The 23,781-nt window shown below is 47.1% G+C and overlaps 1 protein-coding gene across 1 annotated transcript in view; it reads right to left on the reverse strand.

Annotated features, from left to right (window-relative positions):
* The window catches only part of spred1 (sprouty related EVH1 domain containing 1), a 42,273-nt gene that overhangs the window by 8,583 nt on the left and 9,909 nt on the right, over nt 1-23,781 (reverse strand). Inside the window, exons 2-3 of the mRNA XM_079632881.1 lie at nt 11,701-11,869; nt 10,384-10,552 (exon numbers count right to left, since the gene is read on the reverse strand). Of these exons, the coding sequence (XP_079489007.1) occupies nt 10,384-10,552; nt 11,701-11,869 (338 nt within the window). The remainder of the gene's footprint in view (nt 1-10,383; nt 10,553-11,700; nt 11,870-23,781) is intronic.

Here is a 23,781-nt window from a genome sequence, read left to right on the forward strand (position 1 = left end):
TGAAGACCTGCGTTACACAAGCGAGAGGAACACTGAAGACCTGCGTTACACAAGCCGGAGGAACACTGTAGCCCTGCGTTACACAAGCGAGAGGAACACTGTAGCCCTGCGTTACACAAGCCGGAGGAACACTGAAGACCTGCGTTACACAAGCGGGAGGAACACTGTAGACCTGCGTTACACAAGCCGGAGGAACACTGTAGCCCTGCGTTACACAAGCGAGAGGAACACTGAAGACCTGCGTTACACAAGCCGGAGGAACACTGTAGCCCTGCGTTACACAAGCGAGAGGAACACTGTAGCCCTGCGTTACACAAGCGGGAGGAACACTGAAGACCTGCGTTACACAAGCGAGAGGAACACTGAAGACCTGCGTTACACAAGCGGGAGGAACACCGTAGACCTGCGTTACACAAGCGGGAGGAACACCGTAGACCTGCGTTACACAAGCGGGAGGAACACCGTAGACCTGCGTTACACAAGCGGGAGGAACACCGTAGACCTGCGTTACACAAGCGGGAGGAACACCGTAGACCTGCGTTACACAAGCAGGAGGAACACTGTAGACCTGCGTTACACAAGCGGGAGGAACACTGAAGACCTGCGTTACACAAGCGAGAGGAACACTGTAGACCTGCGTTACACAAGCGAGAGGAACACTGAAGACCTGCGTTACACAAGCGGGAGGAACACTGTAGACCTGCGTTACACAAGCGGGAGGAACACTGTAGACCTGCGTTACACAAGCGGGAGGAACACTGTAGACCTGCGTTACACAAGCAGGAGGAACACTGTAGACCTGCGTTACACAAGCAGGAGGAACACTGTAGACCTGCGTTACACAAGCGGGAGGAACACTGTAGACCTGCGTTACACAAGCGGGAGGAACACTGTAGACCTGCGTTACACAAGCGGGAGGAACACCGTAGACCTGCGTTACACAAGCAGGAGGAACACTGTAGACCTGCGTTACACAAGCGGGAGGAACACTGAAGACCTGCGTTACACAAGCGAGAGGAACACCGTAGACCTGCGTTACACAAGCAGGAGGAACACTGTAGACCTGCGTTACACAAGCGGGAGGAACACTGAAGACCTGCGTTACACAAGCGAGAGGAACACTGTAGACCTGCGTTACACAAGCGAGAGGAACACTGAAGACCTGCGTTACACAAGCGGGAGGAACACTGTAGACCTGCGTTACACAAGCGGGAGGAACACTGAAGACCTGCGTTACACAAGCGGGAGGAACACTGTAGACCTGCGTTACACAAGCGGGAGGAACACTGAAGACCTGCGTTACACAAGCGGGAGGAACACTGAAGACCTGCGTTACACAAGCGAGAGGAACACTGTAGACCTGCGTTACACAAGCGGGAGGAACACTGTAGACCTGCGTTACACAAGCGGGAGGAACACTGAAGACCTGCGTTACACAAGCGGGAGGAACACTGTAGACCTGCGTTACACAAGCGGGAGGAACACCGTAGACCTGCGTTACACAAGCGGGAGGAACACCGTAGCCCTGCGTTACACAAGCGGGAGGAACACTGTAGACCTGCGTTACACAAGCGGGAGGAACACCGTAGCCCTGCGTTACACAAGCGGGAGGAACACTGTAGACCTGCGTTACACAAGCGGGAGGAACACCGTAGCCCTGCGTTACACAAGCGGGAGGAACACTGTAGACCTGCGTTACACAAGCGGGAGGAACACTGAAGACCTGCGTTACACAAGCGAGAGGAACACTGTAGACCTGCGTTACACAAGCGGGAGGAACACTGTAGACCTGCGTTACACAAGCGGGAGGAACACTGAAGACCTGCGTTACACAAGCGGGAGGAACACTGTAGCCCTGCGTTACACAAGCGGGAGGAACACTGTAGACCTGCGTTACACAAGCGGGAGGAACACCGTAGCCCTGCGTTACACAAGCGGGAGGAACACTGTAGACCTGCGTTACACAAGCGGGAGGAACACTGAAGACCTGCGTTACACAAGCGGGAGGAACACTGAAGACCTGCGTTACACAAGCGGGAGGAACACTGAAGACCTGCGTTACACAAGCGAGAGGAACACTGTAGACCTGCGTTACACAAGCGGGAGGAACACCGTAGACCTGCGTTACACAAGCGGGAGGAACACTGTAGACCTGCGTTACACAAGCGGGAGGAACACTGTAGACCTGCGTTACACAAGCGGGAGGAACACTGTAGACCTGCGTTACACAAGCAGGAGGAACACTGTAGACCTGCGTTACACAAGCGGGAGGAACACTGTAGACCTGCGTTACACAAGCGGGAGGAACACTGTAGACCTGCGTCACACAAGCGGGAGGAACACTGTAGACCTGCGTCACACAAGCGGGAGGAACACTGTAGACCTGCGTTACACAAGCGGGAGGAACACCGTAGACCTGCGTTACACAAGCGGGAGGAACACTGTAGACCTGCGTTACACAAGCGGGAGGAACACTGTAGACCTGCGTCACACAAGCGGGAGGAACACCGTAGACCTGCGTCACACAAGCGGGTGGAACACTGTAGACCTGCGTCACACAAGCGGGAGGAACACTGTAGACCTGCGTCACACAAGCGGGAGGAACACTGTAGACCTGCGTTACACAAGCGGGAGGAACACCGTAGACCTACGTTACACAAGCGGGAGGAACACTGTAGACCTGCGTCACACAAGCGGGAGGAACACTGTAGACCTGCGTCACACAAGCGGGAGGAACACCGTAGACCTGCGTCACACAAGCGGGTGGAACACTGTAGACCTGCGTTACACAAGCGGGAGGAACACCGTAGACCTGCGTCACACAAGCGGGTGGAACACTGTAGACCTGCGTCACACAAGCGGGAGGAACACTGTAGACCTGCGTCACACAAGCGGGAGGAACACTGTAGACCTGCGTTACACAAGCGGGAGGAACACCGTAGACCTGCGTTACACAAGCGGGTGGAACACTGTAGACCTGCGTCACACAAGCGGGAGGAACACTGTAGACCTGCGTCACACAAGCGGGAGGAACACTGTAGACCTGCGTTACACAAGCGGGAGGAACACTGTAGACCTGCGTTACACAAGCGGGAGGAACACTGTAGACCTGCGTTACACAAGCGGGAGGAACACTGTAGACCTGCGTTACACAAGCGGGAGGAACACTGTAGACCTGCGTCACACAAGCGGGAGGAACACTGTAGACCTGCGTTACACAAGCGGGAGGAACACTGTAGACCTGCGTTACACAAGCGGGTGGAACACTGTAGACCTGCGTTACACAAGCGGGAGGAACACCGTAGACCTGCGTCACACAAGCGGGTGGAACACTGTAGACCTGCGTCACACAAGCGGGAGGAACACTGTAGACCTGCGTCACACAAGCGGGAGGAACACTGTAGACCTGCGTTACACAAGCGGGAGGAACACTGTAGACCTGCGTTACACAAGCGGGAGGAACACTGAAGACCTGCGTTACACAAGCGGGAGGAACACTGTAGACCTGCGTTACACAAGCGGGAGGAACACTGTAGACCTGCGTTACACAAGCGGGAGGAACACTGTAGACCTGCGTTACACAAGCGGGAGGAACACTGTAGACCTGCGTTACACAAGCGGGAGGAACACCGTAGACCTGCGTTACACAAGCGGGAGGAACACTGTAGACCTGCGTTACACAAGCGGGAGGAACACTGTAGACCTGCGTTACACAAGCGGGAGGAACACTGTAGACCTGCGTTACACAAGCGGGAGGAACACTGTAGACCTGCGTTACACAAGCGGGAGGAACACTGTAGACCTGCGTTACACAAGCGGGAGGAACACCGTAGACCTGCGTCACACAAGCGGGAGGAACACCGTAGACCTGCGTTACACAAGCAGGAGGAACACTGTAGACCTGCGTTACACAAGCGGGAGGAACACTGTAGACCTGCGTTACACAAGCGGGAGGAACACTGTAGACCTGCGTTACACAAGCGGGAGGAACACTGTAGACCTGCGTTACACAAGCGGGAGGAACACTGTAGACCTGCGTTACACAAGCGGGAGGAACACTGTAGACCTGCGTTACACAAGCGGGAGGAACACTGTAGACCTGCGTTACACAAGCGGGAGGAACACTGTAGACCTGCGTTACACAAGCGGGAGGAACACCGTAGACCTGCGTTACACAAGCGGGAGGAACACCGTAGACCTGCGTTACACAAGCGGGAGGAACACTGTAGACCTGCGTTACACAAGCGGGAGGAACACTGTAGACCTGCGTTACACAAGCGGGAGGAACACTGTAGACCTGCGTTACACAAGCGGGAGGAACACTGTAGACCTGCGTCACACAAGCGGGAGGAACACTGTAGACCTGCGTTACACAAGCGGGAGGAACACTGTAGACCTGCGTTACACAAGCGGGAGGAACACCGTAGACCTGCGTTACACAAGCGGGAGGAACACCGTAGACCTGCGTTACACAAGCGGGAGGAACACTGTAGACCTGCGTTACACAAGCGGGAGGAACACCGTAGACCTGCGTCACACAAGCGGGAGGAACACTGTAGACCTGCGTTACACAAGCGGGAGGAACACTGTAGACCTGCGTTACACAAGCGGGAGGAACACCGTAGACCTGCGTCACACAAGCGGGAGGAACACTGTAGACCTGCGTTACACAAGCGGGAGGAACACCGTAGACCTGCGTTACACAAGCGGGAGGAACACCGTAGACCTGCGTTACACAAGCGGGAGGAACACTGTAGACCTGCGTTACACAAGCGGGAGGAACACTGAAGACCTGCGTTACACAAGCGGGAGGAACACTGTAGACCTGCGTTACACAAGCGGGAGGAACACTGTAGACCTGCGTTACACAAGCGGGAGGAACACTGTAGACCTGCGTTACACAAGCGGGAGGAACACCGTAGACCTGCGTTACACAAGCGGGAGGAACACTGTAGACCTGCGTTACACAAGCGGGAGGAACACTGTAGACCTGCGTTACACAAGCGGGAGGAACACTGTAGACCTGCGTTACACAAGCGGGAGGAACACTGAAGACCTGCGTTACACAAGCGGGAGGAACACCGTAGACCTGCGTTACACAAGCGGGAGGAACACTGTAGACCTGCGTTACACAAGCGGGAGGAACACCGTAGACCTGCGTTACACAAGCGGGAGGAACACCGTAGACCTGCGTTACACAAGCGGGAGGAACACTGTAGACCTGCGTTACACAAGCGGGAGGAACACTGTAGACCTGCGTTACACAAGCGGGAGGAACACTGTAGACCTGCGTTACACAAGCGGGAGGAACACTGTAGACCTGCGTTACACAAGCGGGAGGAACACTGTAGACCTGCGTTACACAAGCGGGAGGAACACTGAAGACCTGCGTTACACAAGCGGGAGGAACACTGTAGACCTGCGTTACACAAGCGGGAGGAACACTGTAGACCTGCGTTACACAAGCGGGAGGAACACTGTAGACCTGCGTTACACAAGCGGGAGGAACACCGTAGACCTGCGTTACACAAGCGGGAGGAACACTGTAGACCTGCGTTACACAAGCGGGAGGAACACTGTAGACCTGCGTTACACAAGCGGGAGGAACACTGAAGACCTGCGTTACACAAGCGGGAGGAACACCGTAGACCTGCGTTACACAAGCGGGAGGAACACTGAAGACCTGCGTTACACAAGCGTGAGGAACACTGTAGACCTCCCGCTACAGAGAAGAAGCAGTCGAACAGCAAGAGAGAACTTCAGTGAGTGAGTGTTTACTTTTCTCAGTCAATTTGAGCGCGGTTCTTTGTTTTTAGGAAACTTTGTGTTGTTTACTGTGTTTTACTCGGGCAAAACGCGAGCGCACGTGGCATTTGTTTGGGTCGTGACTTTTGAGTTTCGCTGCGGGGAGTGGCCAGCTGTATTCAACAATCAGGTGTTAGGCGTGTATAAATAGGTTAGTGCTCCGCGGCAGCGGTGGCGGCGGCGTGAAGCCCTCATCGTGTGAAGACCGAAGAGTGTAAAGACCAACGACTCTACCTGTGCGACTCCACCGAGCAAGGACACCGGCAAGGCACTTGAGTATTACTTTCTCGCTGTTTGTTTTATCATCTTGTTATTTCCTCTCTCTTCTACTCAAATTTCAACTGATCTTTCTGTTTGTGAGCTCTTACACCATGTGTTTTACAATCCCTACTATTACTAACATTCGTAAATCCAATGTCACACGTCGGAGGCGGCACAATCCTAACAACCTGCGTACCCTTCCCATGTCTTCTAGTACTATCTTCTCTTTTCCTATTGGTCTCTGGAATTGCCAGTCCGCAGTTAACAAAGCTGATTTCATTACATCTATTTCTACTCATTCAGGTCTCAGCCTTCTGGCCCTGACTGAGACCTGGATCAGACCTGAGGACACTGCCACACCAGCTGCCCTCTCCACTAACTTCACTTTCTCACACACCCCTCGTCTGACTGGAAGGGGTGGAGGTACCGGTCTGCTCATCTCAAACGATTGGAAATGTAATACTTTACCACCTCTGTGTAACAACAACTCATTTGAATCCCATTCTATTACCATCACTAGTCCTATTAAAATTCATTGTGCAGTTATATATCGTCCCCCAGGTCAGCTTGGCAGTTTCTTAGAGGACCTTGATGTGCTACTTTCATCCTTCCCAGAGGATGGCACTCCTCTCATAGTTCTTGGAGACTTCAACATCCACCTTGAAAAACCTCAAGCTGCTGATTTCCACACTCTGCTTGCCTCATTCGATCTCAAACGAGTATCGACTGCTGCTACTCACAAATCAGGTAAAAAACTGGACCTTATTTACACACGCTACTGCTCCACTGACTATGCTCTTGTCACTCCACTGCACACCTCAGATCACTTCCTCCTCACTCTCAGCCTCAACCTGCCCCAGAACACAACACGCACTCCTCCACAGGTCACCTTTCTCAACCTCAACCTGCCCCAGAACACAACACGCACTCCTCCACAGGTCACCTTTCTCAAACTCAACCTGCCCCAGAACACAACACGCACTCCTCCACAGGTCACCTTTCTCAACCTCAACCTGCCCCAGAACACAACACGCACTCCTCCACAGGTCACCTTTCGGCAGAACCTACGCTCACTCTCACCCTCTCGTCTATCCTCTTTGGTCTCGTCCACACTTCCTCCACCAGACCAGCTCTCAGCACTAGATACTAACAGTGCAACTGATACTCTTTTCTCCACTCTAACATCCTGCTTGGACAATTTCTGCCCCCTTTCCTCCAGGCCAGCCCGCGCCTCTCCCTCTGCCCCGTGGTTATCTGATGTTCTCCGTGAACATCGTGCTAAACTCAGGGGTGCAGAGAGGAAGTGGCGCAAATCCAAAGATCATACTGACCTTGGTCTTTATCAATCCCTCCTCTCTTCCTTCTCTGCTAACATATCTACTGCTAAAATGACTTACTATCACAACAAAATTAACAATTCTTCTGACTCTCGCGTGCTTTTCAAAACCTTCTCCTCCCTTCTTAACCCTCCTCCTCCTTCATCAACCCAAACAGCTGATGATTTTGCCACATTCTTCATAAACAAAACTACCACCATCAGCGGCCAATTTACTAATCCACAAATTAACACACACAGTTTACCAGCTAACACACACATTCTACCCTCTTTCTCCTTGCTTTCAGAGACCGAAGTCTCCAAACTCCTCCTTTCCAATCGCCCTACTACCTGTCCGCTTGATCCTATTCCCACTAACCTACTTCAAGCTATTTCTACTTCTGTTATACCCACACTCACACACATCATAAACACATCTCTTTACACTGGCACATTTCCTACAACTTTCAAGCAGGCTCGGGTAACCCCACTGCTTAAGAAACCCACTCTAAATCCAGCACATCTAGAGAATTACAGACCGGTATCCCTTCTTCCATTCGTCGCAAAAACACTTGAACGAGTTGTTTTCAACCAGATCTCCTCCTTTCTTACGCAGAACAACCTCTTGGACAACAATCAGTCTGGCTTCAAAAGCGGACACTCGACTGAGACTGCTCTGCTCTCAGTAATTGAAGCTCTGAGATTGGCAAGGGCAGCTTCCAAGTCCTCAGTTCTCATCCTGCTGGATCTGCTGCTGCCTTTGACACAGTTAACCACCAGATCCTCCTGTCAATCCTAAAGATGAAGGGCATCTCGGGAACTGCATTCCAGTGGTTCAAGTCTTATCTCTCGGGTAGGTCCTTTAGGGTGTCGTGGAGGGGTGAGGTGTCAAAGACCCAACATCTAGCCACTGGTGTGCCTCAGGGCTCAGTGCTTGGACCACTTCTCTTCTCAATCTACATGACATCACTAGGATCTGTGATTCAGAAACATGGCTTTTCCTACCACTGCTACGCTGATGACACACAACTCTACCTCTCATTCCAGCCTGATGATCCGACGGTAGCCGCTCGCATCTCAGCCTGCCTGACAGACATTTCCGGCTGGATGAAGGACCACCACCATCAACTAAACCTTGCGAAGACAGAGCTACTTGTAATCCCGGCTAACCCAGCACTTAATTACAACTTCACCATCCAGCTAGGCTCGTCATCCATAACTCCATCAAGATCAGCCAGGAACCTTGGAGTTGTAATTGACGACCAATTGAACTTCACAGACCACATTGCTAGCACTGCCCGGTCATGCAGATTTGCCTTGTACAACATCCGAAGGATCAGGCCCTTCCTATCAGAGCATGCTACACAACTCCTTGTTCAGGCGCTTGTTCTATCCAGACTGGACTATTGTAATGCTCTCCTGGCTGGTCTCCCAGCTTGCACTGTCAAACCTCTGCAACTGATCCAGAATTCTGCAGCTAGAGTGGTCTTCAACGAGCCGAAGAGAGCACACGTCACTCCTCTCCTCACGAAATTGCACTGGTTGCCGTTTGCCGCTCGCATCAAATTTAAGTCACTGACGTTTGCCTACAGAACAACCACTGGCACTGCTCCCCTGTACCTGAACTAATTCAGACTTATGTGCCGTCCAGAAACTTACGCTCTGCAAGCGAGCGGCGTCTGGTGGTGCCAACTCAAAGAGGCACGAAATCTCTCTCTCGGACCTTCACCATGACTGTTCCCTGCTGGTGGAATGATCTGCCTAACTCAGCCAGAGCTGCTGAGTCTGTAGCCATCTTTAAGAAACTGCTGAAGACGTATCTTTTTCGGCAGCACTTGAGCACTTGATCCAGTACTACTAACACTAACACTTTCTTTTCTATTCTACAAAAAAAAAAAAAAAAAAAAAAAAAAAAAAAACTTGGATTGTACAGTGAAGGGTTATAGCACTTACATACTGTTGTCCTACTGCTAGTTTAATTGCTTCTATTGTTTCTCATTTGTAAGTCGCTTTGGATAAAAGCGTCTGCTAAATGAATAAATGTAAATGTAAATGTAGACCTGCGTTACACAAACAGGAGGAACACTGTAGACCTGCGTTACACACACTGGCATAATTCGACCCGCAGGAACGAGCGCGAGGACAACGGCACTGACGTCATGAGCAACAACAATAAGCTGAACTTAAACAGAGGTTCAGAGCCTCTAAAGCCGTGAAGCTTCTGCACACACAACGCAAGTTAAAAAACATACTTTTAACATCTAACAAGCAATTGCAAATCCAATGTGTAACAGTATATAATCTACTCTACATTCACACAGCTGTAAAGCGGCCACAGCTATCTCTACAGTGCTTTATACAGTTTCAAAGCTAATGGGTCATCTCTGAACAGTGGTTATGTTGCTAAATTGAATTTCAGCCATAAGCAGCTCTACAGAAGACAATAGCCATCAAATCAGTTCAAATGTTGACAAATGCGAGGATAAAGTGACATGTTTAACATCTGTGAATGTGTTTCTGACTAAAGTGTGAATATCATGAATTAAAACCAAGCGACAACCTTCTGGTCTCTCTTGGATCCAACACGGAAGTGACCACTGCAGTTCATCGACCGGCCACTAGAGGCTGGCTGCAGAAGAGACTCAATCCCAGAAACTGTCTGCTAGCGTCACGTCACCTCAGCTAATCCGCCTCTCTGCCCACTTTCGTTTTTCCGCTGCCAAGATGGCGACGGCCGGCTCCGCCCACTTTGGGCTTTAAAAATGCTCTTCAGAGACACAACGGGTGACGTCACGGACACTACGCCCATATCTTACAGTCCATGATGAAAACGCATTTCAGAAATGAGATACACTGTAGCACACATTTTACATTGTTGTAAAACATTTCCGTTCATGTTTTTACAAGGTGAGCAATGAGAGTGAACACACAGACGTCACACTGCTGACTGGCACAGAAGCTTCTAGCTTTATTAGCACACAGTGACGACACTAAACGCTCACCTTGTTTAATGTCCTCCATCGCCCGCCGTATCCCTCGGTCGAAGGCCCTGGCGTCCGCTGGGCTCTGGAAGGTCAGTCCAAACTTCATGTTGCCGATCCTCCAGTGGTGGAAGATGGGATTGACTTTATTATACACCAGATCCCTGCGGATGCAGCAGTCCAGCAGCACCTGAGGACCAGACGAAGCTCTCCGTTACACACGGGGTCAGACTCGCTCAGGCACACTCAAACACTGAACAACTACAACTTATTCTAAAACCATTAGAAAAAATAAATCGGCATTTCAAATAAATGTTAATTTAAGTCAAATATTTTTACAAACAAGACCAAGGCTATGGAAGCTTGTTTTCACCACAGAATTAAACATTTTAAGAGATAATTGCAACTTTTTATCTCACAATTCTGACTTTATTTCTCAGAATTGCATGTTTACATTTCACAATTCTGACTTTATATCTCACAATTGCGTGTTATAAAGTCAGAATTGTGAGAAATAAACATGCAATTCTGAGAAATAAAGTCAGAATTGTAAGATTAGAAGACACAATTCACTTTTTAATTTTTTATTCAGTGGCGGAAACAAGCTTCCATACAAGGCAGCATTTCTCATTTATTTTGATGTACAAAAAATAAAACTTAAACTTAAATAAAACTATATAAACAAACAAAAAATGTCAAAATCCCAACAAAATTACTAAAACTTCAACTAAAATTTTTTAATTAAAACAGAAAATATACAAAAAAAACTTCAGAATATTAATGAAAGTGATATTAAATAACACGTAAGTCAGGATTATTTTAATTCAAACTAAAACTATAAAAAAAACATTGGAAATTAAACATTAAAGGAGAGAAAAGAAAAGATTAGATATTTTTGACAGGGCAACATTTTTAATTTTTATTTAGTTTAACTAGATGTACTAAAATAATATAAATATAAAATATAATATAAATATTTAAGTTTTACTAAAATAAACAGAAAACATGAAAATAAAACTACTGCAAAATATTAATAAAACCGATATAGGCTAGTGCTGTGAAGTTGCAGTCGGCAACCAGCAATCGGCTGACCTCTAGCCGGTCACACTTGACCTCTGCAGAAGCTCCTGTGGAAAGCTCCTCAATTCCTTCCCGTTTTTAGTTTCAATACGCCTCAATCTGCCAGAGGCTTTCGTCAACCTGACTGCTGGACATAACTGCATTTACAATGTTTGCTATTGCACAGTTTGGTGGGAGTGTGTGTCTGGCTGTTCACTGATGACATCAGCAGCAGCGCCGAACACACACTTCCTGTGAGTGCGATGATGTCACCGTTACCGATTTGTCTTTGAGCCGCTCCCCGTGGATGAGGAACTGGTCTTCGGCCTCGGATCGGCTGATCTTGAGTACGGAGACGAGGCTGAGGCCACCGGCGCCCTGAGGAAGCCATCCGCCGCTGGAGTCATCTCGAGTCATGACCACCGCTCTCACACGCGCGAAACTCTCACTGCCGGCACAACACACACACACACACACACGTCAGACACGTCACTTCCAGCACATCTACAATCACTGACCGTTCTGTGCCAGTAACGACACTTGAGACCAGACCGAGGCTGTGTTTACACGGACACGATCTGAAGAGAAAACGCAAGAGTGGCGTTGTGTTATCACTGTTTATTCTGCGTTTAGACGAGCGTTATGGGGGGGAATCTGCGTGCGTATGGTGACGCAACAGTGTGTGAAATTAGATGTAGTGTGCACTCCAGGCCGCTAGGTGGCGATGTGAAGCACTGACAGTGAAAGAGACGCTGACACAGTTTGTCATGTTTAATACGGTAAAGCCGCTGCTTTAACCCTCGCTGCTCTTCACCTGTCGCTCAAAAATGACAGATTTTTTTTTTGTCAATGAAATGAATGCTATATTTTAGTTTGATAATGTTTTGTTATTTTCCTGAACTGGCGCATGCCTGTGACGTAAACGTGTACGCGTACTTCACTGTCTAGCAGACTTTTGCGTTTTTACCCTTTAGACGGGAACGCGACGGTGGAGCGCTTTTAAGATCTCCACTCTGGAGGGTGGCTTCACTTTTTTGCGTTTTTAAGCCCCAAAAAACGCAGTCGCCGTGTTAGGCACATCCGATAAAATATTTGTACGTTTTCACCCGCGAGCGTTCTCGTGTAAACAGGGCCTGAAATACAGTAGCCGACTAGTTTGTCTGGCTGAGAATGTGACCGCATTAGCCTACAGCTTCAGTGGCAGTGACACTATGGCTACGTCTACATTAATCCGGAGACATTTGAAAACGACGTTTTCGTTTATAAACGCTCTCCGTCCACGCTAGCGTTTTCTGACGTTTCAGTGTGGATGAGAAACTTTTGAAAAACGCTAAATTCACCTTTACTGCGCGTGTGTAAAACCCCACAAAAGATTACTGATATGATTCAGATGGAAAAATTAATAATTAAGTTATCGCGCAATTCGGGGGACTCGCGGGGGGTTTCACAGTCCACACTACAACGTGCAAACTGAGTTTTCAAATGTCCACTTTGGACTGCGTTTTCAACAAAGCCTCATTTTCATTAATAAAAACGCCGTCTCAGTGTGGACGGAAGGCCAAACCGGAGAGAAAAATATACGTTTTCAAACGTTTTAGTGTGTGGACATGGCCTATAATATCCTGTTGATACTCACGTGAACCTCACAGAACCGTCCAGAGTCGTAAAAGGAGATCAAACAGTGGTGACACGGATCACAAAATTCACGGTTCAGATCATTTACGTTTTTTTTAGCCACGGATCGGATAATGTTTTCGGATCAGCAAAAAATAGCTTTGCTTTTCATTTATTACTAAGCTCACTTGAATTTCTTCGACACCACATCAAAAACTTCTAGCCTAACTGATAAAGTTCAAACATTATTAACAACAAGTGAACAGTCAGTAATAAAATGCAAACGTCAGATATTGTGGAAAGGCGGCTTCAGTTTTAAACCGCTTGTGAGTCGCAAGTACCCTATCGAGTGGCTGACCTCGCTTAAAAGGTCAATATACTAAATTATGTTAAATGCCCGTCTTGGCGAGTATTCAGTTAAACACGGCCAGTTTTGGAGCCTAATTGTAGTTGAGAAAGATAACGCACGTTGTGCAACAGTGCACTGGATCCGTGCGTAAGCTCTTAAAGGGACAGCAGCATAACACTGTACTATACTACACAGAACTAGAGACAAAGATCACTCTCTGCTCGTGGCTGAATAACTTTTGTAAGCGTTAATCTGCATTTAATTTTTACAATGAAGACCATCCTGTGTTATTTTACATTTAATTACTTTAATTTCGGAAGTTAACTTAGCAGTAACTAATTAACGTAATTAATTTTACGTTGCGCTTGCGAAAACAGACGTAAGGCTGTTTTTCCACAACGTTTTATCGGATTCAGACCAAATTTGGTACATGTCATCACAAGCATGACCTGAGGCTACATGCTGTGTTTCGGCGCAGCGCCACCTACTGGTCCGGAGATATGAAGAATTTATGTTTTTGCTTATAACTTCTGAACGGTTTGTCCAAATATCCAATTGACTGATATCCAATTTTCCCATATCGGCCATTTTGGCTGTCGGCCATTTTGAATTATGTGCTAAAATGCTGTATTTTATGAACGCATAAACGCATCGTTACGAAACTCAGTATGGGTCATCAGTACAAGGCCCTAAAGGTACTCAAAAGATTATGAGACAGCGCCACCTTTTGGTCAAAAGTTATAATGAAATTTCCAAAAATGCTAATAACTTTTGAATAAATTTGCCTATAGTAATGACACTGATCTCAATAGATTCCTTGGGTTGTGCTGAAAACATAGATACCAATTTCGCCATAGTCAGTCAAACTTCCTGTCCGCCATCTTTATTTTGTTTTAAAACCTACTTTTTCGAACTCCTCCTAGACCGAACGTCCGATTTTAACCAAAATCGGATCGTGTCATCTCCAGACCGTGCGGAGTAAAAGTTATGGATTTCGTGTCGATAGACGAAACCGTTTTCGTATACCGCAGTGGCAAAGTTGAGGCATGATGCCAAAATGACTATTCAGGCTTTATATCTGCAATGCCTTGACATATTGACACCAAACTTTGTATGTGTCATTGTCACTTCACTCTGACCACATCACATCAGTTTCGTAACTGCGCCACCTATTGGTCGAAAGTGATAATCATATTTTTTAGTTATTGTATGTGATTTTTCAACCATTTTGCCAAAATTCATCTTCAAATGTATTTAATTGCTCCTTGCTGCAGTTTGTCTCACACTTTCAGCCATGTGGGCATATCTCGTCGTCTGCTTTTGCGCTTGGCCCCGCAATGGCTGCTTGCAGCTATATTTATTCATATTTCCCTTTTGAGCTACTATACACCTCTCCGGACTCGGCTAGCGTGGCGCGGCGCGTCTTCACTCCTGCGAGCCCTCGGCCTATCTGCGGGTCTGACCACGCCACATCACCAGTGATCGAGGTTCTACTCGAGTTTTAGACCGCCGTTCGTCGGTCGTACCCGCTCACTACCCCACGTAGCCTGGCTAACATGGTGTTGTCGTCTAGTGTGGCTTGTTATCTGTGAGTGCTGTTCATCTGGAATTATGTAAGGCTAATGTTTTTTATCATTAATAAACTCTTGGTCATGAGACCGCTGGTCCTATTCATATCTGGTCTTGCAAACAGATCACCGCCTAGCACTTGCCTCTCCCAGAAGAAGCGGATTTCGAAATCCGCTTCTTTTCCATTCCGCTTTGGACGTGCGAATGCATTCAAAATGTTCAAGCGGCAAACTAGGCGCGAATTTGACGCTCTATCCGTGTTTGGTGTGAAGGCACAGTAAGACTCCCTGGATTGCTTGATGTCCGCAGTGTGTTCATCAGACTCCCGAGCCGATGCCTGCTCTCCATCAGAGCAGATTATATGCCTGATCTGGGCAAATATAATAAAGCATCACGACACCGCGTCTCATGTTCTCTCGCACCTCTGGCCAGAGACGGGCTTACTCTCAGTGCAGGGGAACTCCTACACTATATGTGCCCTATACACAACTCCCCTGAACACTCGTTCCCTGGCTGGCAAAGATATTTCTGAATGACATGATCATTGAAATAAACCTGGGAAATACCATTTCTCACTTCAATCTGGCAATGACCTAATGACTTTAATGAGCTCAAGCTCCTGACTCTCCCTGGATATTGCCATCTGTCCAAACCACTTCTCCCTGGCAGAGGCAGCTGTAATGAAGAACAATTATTCGATCACCAATATTTTCTTTCATATTGTTACAAGCTTCGAATATCTGTCATTTTAAATTGCTGGTCCCACGCCACTCTTGACATTGCTGATCTACAAACCCCCTAAACATCATGCCAGCTTTCTCTCGGATCTCACTCACTCTCGCTTGTGCTCAACACCACAATATTATTATTAGGGCTGGTTATCGTTCAAAATAGATTCTGATAACTGGAAAAACGTTGCTTTTATTTTTTCAGTGTTGACTTTAAAAAAACAAAACAGATTTAATGACTCATTTGGGGGGGTCGATAATGATAATATATGGAATATATGCCTCACACTTAAGCGCACGTGTAAATCTTGCCGCAAAGCACTAGCAAAAGTAGCCTAATAATTATGACTGTAAAAATAGCAAGGAGACATTTTAATTGTTTATTAATAAACTGGTGTTTTCTGAGTCAGTGTTCGCTGCAAAGATGAAGTTGGCGTTGTGGACTCTTCGCAGTATAGTGAATACACCTTTCATTTGGATTACATAATCAGAGAGTATTTGTTTTTGATTCAAATTGGTTCATTTAGACATTTATAAGCTTTCTGCTCAAGTTTATTCCGTGCGCTGGCGAGTGCTTCATCAGATGTTGTGTTGCTGGTCTTGGCAGCAATTTTCTTGTCGCAAATATTGCATCGCGCGCTGTTGGCATTGAGCCTGGTGAAGTGTAGACACACACTTTAGATCTTTTCCACATCTTTTCCATCTATTGGGGTTGAGAAGCTTACACACTACAGCCTCACGTGAGCCACGTCTCTGGGGTAACCGGCGTGAACTGGCGTTTACCCTTGATGCACACATGCTGCATGCTTACTGGCGCACTGACGTCGACAAGATTAACCCCTTAGGTATAGAAATTTGGTACCGAACGACAAGAGTTTTTGTGATACTCGATGGTATCGAGGCAATTCAGTCGGTGCCTAAACAGTATCGAACTTGATACCCAGCCCTAATTATTATGCTGGCTAACATTCATGTCGATTCATATAGTGATGCACCGAAATGAAAATTCTGGGCCGAAACCGATACCGAAAATTTAGGATGCACTTGGCCGAAAACCGAAACTGAAGCCGAAAATGGCTTCTTTTAAAAACTTTAATATATATTTATTTATATTGCTTAATTTTTAATGGATCTGAAATGAAAAATCACAAACCAATAGAATAATCATCAAACTTGTATTACCACTAACAGTTACATAACAAAACCTAAAATATTTTATATATTATATATATTTTATATTACATGCGCTTCATGAGGCACACTCTTGCTCTCTCTCCCTCTCTGCCGTGTACGCGCTACACGGTTTGGAGCAGTCTCTGTCTCGCGGGCGCGCTCGCTCTAGATTCCGGAGATTTTAACTAATTTGCGGGCATCAGTGAGCCGCTATCAATATGCGGGAGACTCCCGCAACTTCCGGGAGACTTGGGATGTCTGTATTTCTATACTGAAATAATATCGGCATTATAATTATTGATTTTTCATTATGCAATTTTTTGGTGCCCTCTCAGCTCTTGGTGTCCTACGCATGATGCGCGTGGTGGGAGCGGCGGCGCTGGTTGTCCTCATCTGAAACTTTAAAATTCTTCCATGCCGCTGACATGCTCAATCTTTGCAGACGAGTGCAAACAGCTCGACCGTGAGTGAAACCCAAGCGCTTGCACGTGGATGGGAGGGGCGCGGTTGATATTCATTTTCGGTTGACATTTTCGGCTGGCTTTTATATTTCGGCCCGAAACCGATAATGCCATTTTCGGCCGAAATTTCGGTGCACCCCTAGATTCATATTATACCTCATGTGTGGACTGGGTTATTTTGATACAGCACATTGATCTTCCAACACATTCTCATTGCCTTGACTAACCTGCTCTGCTGGCACTGACAGCGTTTGTGTCCAGGGTCTCGAAGTTGGCATCTCTGATCATAAACTCATTGATTTTAGTTTTTCCTCACCCACTTGTGAAACCCAAAATCCAATCTACAATATTCTACAGAAACCTGAAAAACAAACACTCATCACTGATCTATACTGCCTCCTCTCTGTTGACCTCTTGTCCAGGTGACGACATCTCACTATATAATTAAACTATATCCAATGTCTTGGAGGTTCTCCTCCTCTGATCCAATACCTACACACTTAAACACCTCCTGCCTTCTCTCACACCTGCTACTGGTTAAGCATCTCTTGGACAGGCATCAATTTATTAGCATAATAAACAGATCTCCCTCTGTCACGGTTTCCCATGGTGTACCTCAAGGATCCGTTCTTGGTCCACTTCCATTTCTAATCTACTGTACATGCTTCCTCCTGGCCAGATCATCCACCATCATGGTCTTAATTTCCATAGTTATGCTAATAATACACAATTATATCTTGCCTTTCAGCCCCATACTGTTTTTCTCCCCCTTCCAACTCTTCCCGTCTACAAGATCTCAAAAGTATGGATGCTCAAAACTTCAGACGTTAGAAGGCCCTAAAGCCCTTGTCTTTTCCCAACATGACTTCATAATACTGACGGAGTTATAGTTCATCCATCCCCCAATATATGGATTCTTGGGGTACCATTTTATTTCCAATAATGCTTTGAAGCCCATATCAGTCAGCTGGTTAAATCCTGTTTATCCACCTTCGCAACATTATCCGTATACGACCTTTGCTAAATCTCAAAGATGCCGAAACTGATATCCATGCTTTTATCACCTCGCGTCTGGACTATTGTAACTGTTTCGTGGCCTACCCACTAAAGCCCTTAATCGCATGCTAATAGTTCAACTATTCATGCTCATGCCCTTACATTTAACAAATAAATTAGCTCGCATCCCTCCCATCCTTCAGCAACTGCACTGCTTCCCTATAATGCATCACATCCAGTTTAAAATACTGGTCCTAGTTCCACTTGTCCAAGGCTTGCCATGGTTTAGCACCTTCATCTTACAGAATTAATACACCCTTATGTTCCTGCCCATACTCTTAGATTGAGCTCTGGGAATTTGTAGGATGTTCAGCATTTCAAAACCTCCTCACTCAGTCTAGAGTAGACCTGTAAAACTTAACCCAAAACTCATTTGTTTATAATGTTTGTGTCTGCCGGTTCACGTTGTTGTTCCCTGATGTACATCTGTGTTATTTGTCAATATTATGTCAAGTGTCCGTGGGATCTTGAAAGGCGCTATATAAAACATTAATAGTATGAGTATGTTAGCATGCAGTTGTAAATAAATAAATTAAAATAGTTTGTAACATTAAATGTCTTCACAGTGTTTCCAATACTTGATTTATTTGTGGCGGCCCACCACAATATCAGCAGTGCCGGCACAAACAGAGTTCAGTGCTTCAAGAATACTTTGTGCGCAAAAAAACACTACGTTACACAGAAGAAAATCAATAGTTGAATAAAGTCCTTATTTTTGGGGAGGTTTTGCGCACAAAAGGTATTCTGGCCGCTTGATAAACTTCAGGTTGAGCCGCTGTAGTCACTTGGACTATTTTAACAATGTCTTTAATAACTTTCTGGGCCGGCAAGTTTCAATTACAATAGAAGCCTATGTAGGAGTGAGACAGCTCTCAGATTTAATAAGAAATATTAATTTGTGTTGTGAAGATGATGGAGAGTCTGACGGGGAAGAACATGAGGAGAGTCATCACTGACAGAGTTTACATTTCTGGCTGAACTGGCCCTTTAATATAAAAGGTCTTTAATGTTGTGTTTTGCACCATTGCTGTCAAACAAACTAAAATAGAAAGTGCCATAAGGCTTTATGTCCTAGTCAACAGACTGTGTGTGCGCTGGTCAGAGAGAAGTGAGCGCTTCACTCTCGCAGCCAGCGTCTCGACTCGCAGTGTGTGAATGCAGTGAACTCCTCTCTGCTGAGGTCAGCCTGCTTCTGGGAACGCAGTTACGCATTCTTCCCACATCTGCATAGTTGACCATTACAGCATTATATATTTCACATTTAATGCATTCATAAAGAATCAGTCTATAGTTAAAGGAGAACTCCGGTGCAAAATGAACCTTTGGTCTAATTACACATTGTTACCTGGTCAACCGTTATCTGAGATTTGTTTTCATGATTATCGAATGTAAATAGTTTTATCTCTAAAAACAGTTTAGCCTATAAAGCTAGTATAACGCTAGTATATGGGGCATGGAGTAATGACAAATAAAAATCGCTTGTTAATACCACTAACAAGGCTCAAAATAGCCCCACACTAACACGGTAGCATAATGAGGGTCCCTACATGCAAACCGAAGCATTGAGAACTGTGTAAGTGTCCAGACAGTTTAATAAGAAGATATTTTATACATACAGTCAACTTCACGTATACATGCAGAATCCATCTTTGAAAAACAGACTCTATCAGTCGAACTACGAACCGCCGATCCAAATGCGCTGAACTGTGTAGAATCTTATGGTCCAGCGCATTTGGATCGGTGGTTCGTAGATCGATTGATAGAGTCTGTTTTTCTCTGGTGTGTGTTCCTCATGTGTTCTCTGGAGTGTGTTCCTCATGTGTCCTCTGGTGTGTGTTCCTCATGTGTTCTCTGGTGTGTGTTCCTCATGTGTTCTCTGGAGTGTGTTCCTCATGTGTTCTCTGGAGTGTGTTCCTCATGTGTTCTCTGGAGTGTGTTCCTCATGTGTTCTCTGGAGTGTGTTCCTCATGTGTTCTCTGGAGTGTGTTCCTCATGTGTTCTCTGGTGTGTGTTCCTCATGTGTTCTCTGGAGTGTGTTCCTCATGTGTTCTCTGGAGTGTGTTCCTCATGTGTCCTCTGGTGTGTGTTCCTCATGTGTTCTCTGGTGTGTGTTCCTCATGTGTCCTCTGGTGTGTGTTCCTCATGTGTCCTCTGGTGTGTGTTCCTCATGTGTTCTCTGGTGTGTGTTCCTCATGTGTTCTCTGGAGTGTGTTCCTCATGTGTCCTCTGGAGTGTGTTCCTCATGTGTCCTCTGGTGTGTGTTCCTCATGTGTTCTCTGGTGTGTGTTCCTCATGTGTCCTCTGGTGTGTGTTCCTCATGTGTCCTCTGGTGTGTGTTCCTCATGTGTTCTCTGGTGTGTGTTCCTCATGTGTCCTCTGGTGTGTGTTCCTCATGTGTTCTCTGGTGTGTGTTCCTCATGTGTTCTCTGGAGTGTGTTCCTCATGTGTTCTCTGGAGTGTGTTCCTCATGTGTTCTCTGGAGTGTGTTCCTCATGTGTTCTCTGGAGTGTGTTCCTCATGTGTTCTCTGGAGTGTGTTCCTCATGTGTTCTCTGGTGTGTGTTCCTCATGTGTTCTCTGGAGTGTGTTCCTCATGTGTCCTCTGGAGTGTGTTCCTCATGTGTCCTCTGGAGTGTGTTCCTCATGTGTTCTCTGGAGTGTGTTCCTCATGTGTTCTCTGGAGTGTGTTCCTCATGTGTTCTCTGGTGTGTGTTCCTCATGTGTTCTCTGGTGTGTGTTCCTCATGTGTCCTCTGGTGTGTGTTCCTCATGTGTCCTCTGGTGTGTGTTCCTCATGTGTCCTCTGGTGTGTGTTCCTCATGTGTTCTCTGGTGTGTGTTCCTCATGTGTCCTCTGGTGTGTGTTCCTCATGTGTTCTCTGGTGTGTGTTCCTCATGTGTTCTCTGGAGTGTGTTCCTCATGTGTTCTCTGGTGTGTGTTCCTCATGTGTTCTCTGGTGTGTGTTCCTCATGTGTCCTCTGGAGTGTGTTCCTCATGTGTTCTCTGGAGTGTGTTCCTCATGTGTTCTCTGGTGTGTGTTCCTCATGTGTTCTCTGGAGTGTGTTCCTCATGTGTCCTCTGGTGTGTGTTCCTCATGTGTTCTCTGGTGTGTGTTCCTCATGTGTTCTCTGGTGTGTGTTCCTCATGTGTCCTCTGGTGTGTGTTCCTCATGTGTTCTCTGGTGTGTGTTCCTCATGTGTCCTCTGGTGTGTGTTCCTCATGTGTCCTCTGGAGTGTGTTCCTCATGTGTTCTCTGGTGTGTGTTCCTCATGTGTTCTCTGGTGTGTGTTCCTCATGTGTTCTCTGGTGTGTGTTCCTCATGTGTTCTCTGGTGTGTGTTCCTCATGTGTCCTCTGGAGTGTGTTCCTCATGTGTTCTCTGGAGTGTGTTCCTCATGTGTTCTCTGGCGTGTGTTCCTCATGTGTTCTCTGGCGTGTGTTCCTCATGTGTTCTCTGGCGTGTGTTCCTCATGTGTTCTCTGGAGTGTGTTCCTCATGTGTTCTCTGGCGTGTGTTCCTCATGTGTTCTCTGGCGTGTGTTCCTCATGTGTTCTCTGGCGTGTGTTCCTCATGTGTTCTCTGGCGTGTGTTCCTCATGTGTCCTCTGGTGTGTGTTCCTCATGTGTTCTCTGGTGTGTGTTCCTCATGTGTTCTCTGGTGTGTGTTCCTCATGTGTTCTCTGGTGTGTGTTCCTCATGTGTTCTCTGGTGTGTGTTCCTCATGTGTTCTCTGGAGTGTGTTCCTCATGTGTTCTCTGGAGTGTGTTCCTCATGTGTTCTCTGGCGTGTGTTCCTCATGTGTTCTCTGGCGTGTGTTCCTCATGTGTTCTCTGGCGTGTGTTCCTCATGTGTTCTCTGGTGTGTGTTCCTCATGTGTTCTCTGGAGTGTGTTCCTCATGTGTCCTCTGGTGTGTGTTCCTCATGTGTTCTCTGGAGTGTGTGTTCCTCATGTGTTCTCTGGTGTGTGTTCCTCATGTGTTCTCTGGTGTGTGTTCCTCATGTGTTCTCTGGTGTGTGTTCCTCATGTGTTCTCTGGAGTGTGTTCCTCATGTGTCCTCTGGTGTGTGTTCCTCATGTGTTCTCTGGAGTGTGTTCCTCATGTGTCCTCTGGAGTGTGTTCCTCATGTGTCCTCTGGAGTGTGTTCCTCATGTGTCCTCTGGTGTGTGTTCCTCATGTGTCCTCTGGTGTGTGTTCCTCATGTGTTCTCTGGAGTGTGTGTTCCTCATGTGTTCTCTGGAGTGTGTGTTCCTCGTGTTCTCTGGAGTGTGTTCCTCATGTGTCCTCTGGAGTGTGTTCCTCATGTGTCCTCTGGTGTGTGTTCCTCATGTGTTCTCTGGTGTGTGTTCCTCATGTGTTCTCTGGAGTGTGTTCCTCATGTGTCCTCTGGAGTGTGTTCCTCATGTGTCCTCTGGTGTGTGTTCCTCATGTGTTCTCTGGAGTGTGTTCCTCATGTGTTCTCTGGAGTGTGTGTTCCTCATGTGTTCTCTGGAGTGTGTTCCTCATGTGTCCTCTGGTGTGTGTTCCTCATGTGTCCTCTGGTGTGTGTTCCTCATGTGTTCTCTGGTGTGTGTTCCTCATGTGTCCTCTGGTGTGTGTTCCTCATGTGTCCTCTGGTGTGTGTTCCTCATGTGTCCTCTGGTGTGTGTTCCTCATGTGTTCTCTGGTGTGTGTTCCTCATGTGTTCTCTGGAGTGTGTTCCTCATGTGTTCTCTGGAGTGTGTTCCTCATGTGTCCTCTGGTGTGTGTTCCTCATGTGTTCTCTGGTGTGTGTTCCTCATGTGTTCTCTGGAGTGTGTTCCTCATGTGTTCTCTGGTGTGTGTTCCTCATGCGTTCTCTGGTGTGTGTTCCTCATGCGTTCTCTGGTGTGTGTTCCTCATGCGTTCTCTGGTGTGTGTTCCTCATGTGTCCTCTGGAGTGTGTTCCTCATGTGTCCTCTGGTGTGTGTTCCTCATGCGTTCTCTGGTGTGTGTTCCTCATGTGTTCTCTGGTGTGTGTTCCTCATGCGTTCTCTGGTGTGTGTTCCTCATGTGTTCTCTGGAGTGTGTTCCTCATGTGTTCTCTGGAGTGTGTTCCTCATGTGTCCTCTGGTGTGTGTTCCTCATGTGTTCTCTGGTGTGTGTTCCTCATGTGTTCTCTGGAGTGTGTTCCTCATGTGTTCTCTGGTGTGTGTTCCTCATGCGTTCTCTGGTGTGTGTTCCTCATGCGTTCTCTGGTGTGTGTTCCTCATGCGTTCTCTGGAGTGTGTTCCTCATGTGTCCTCTGGAGTGTGTTCCTCATGTGTCCTCTGGTGTGTGTTCCTCATGTGTTCTCTGGAGTGTGTTCCTCATGTGTTCTCTGGTGTGTGTTCCTCATGCGTTCTCTGGTGTGTGTTCCTCATGCGTTCTCTGGTGTGTGTTCCTCATGCGTTCTCTG

This window comes from Phoxinus phoxinus, assembly GCF_949152265.1.
Source record: "Phoxinus phoxinus genome assembly, chromosome: 13".
Lineage (NCBI taxonomy): Eukaryota > Metazoa > Chordata > Actinopteri > Cypriniformes > Leuciscidae > Phoxinus > Phoxinus phoxinus.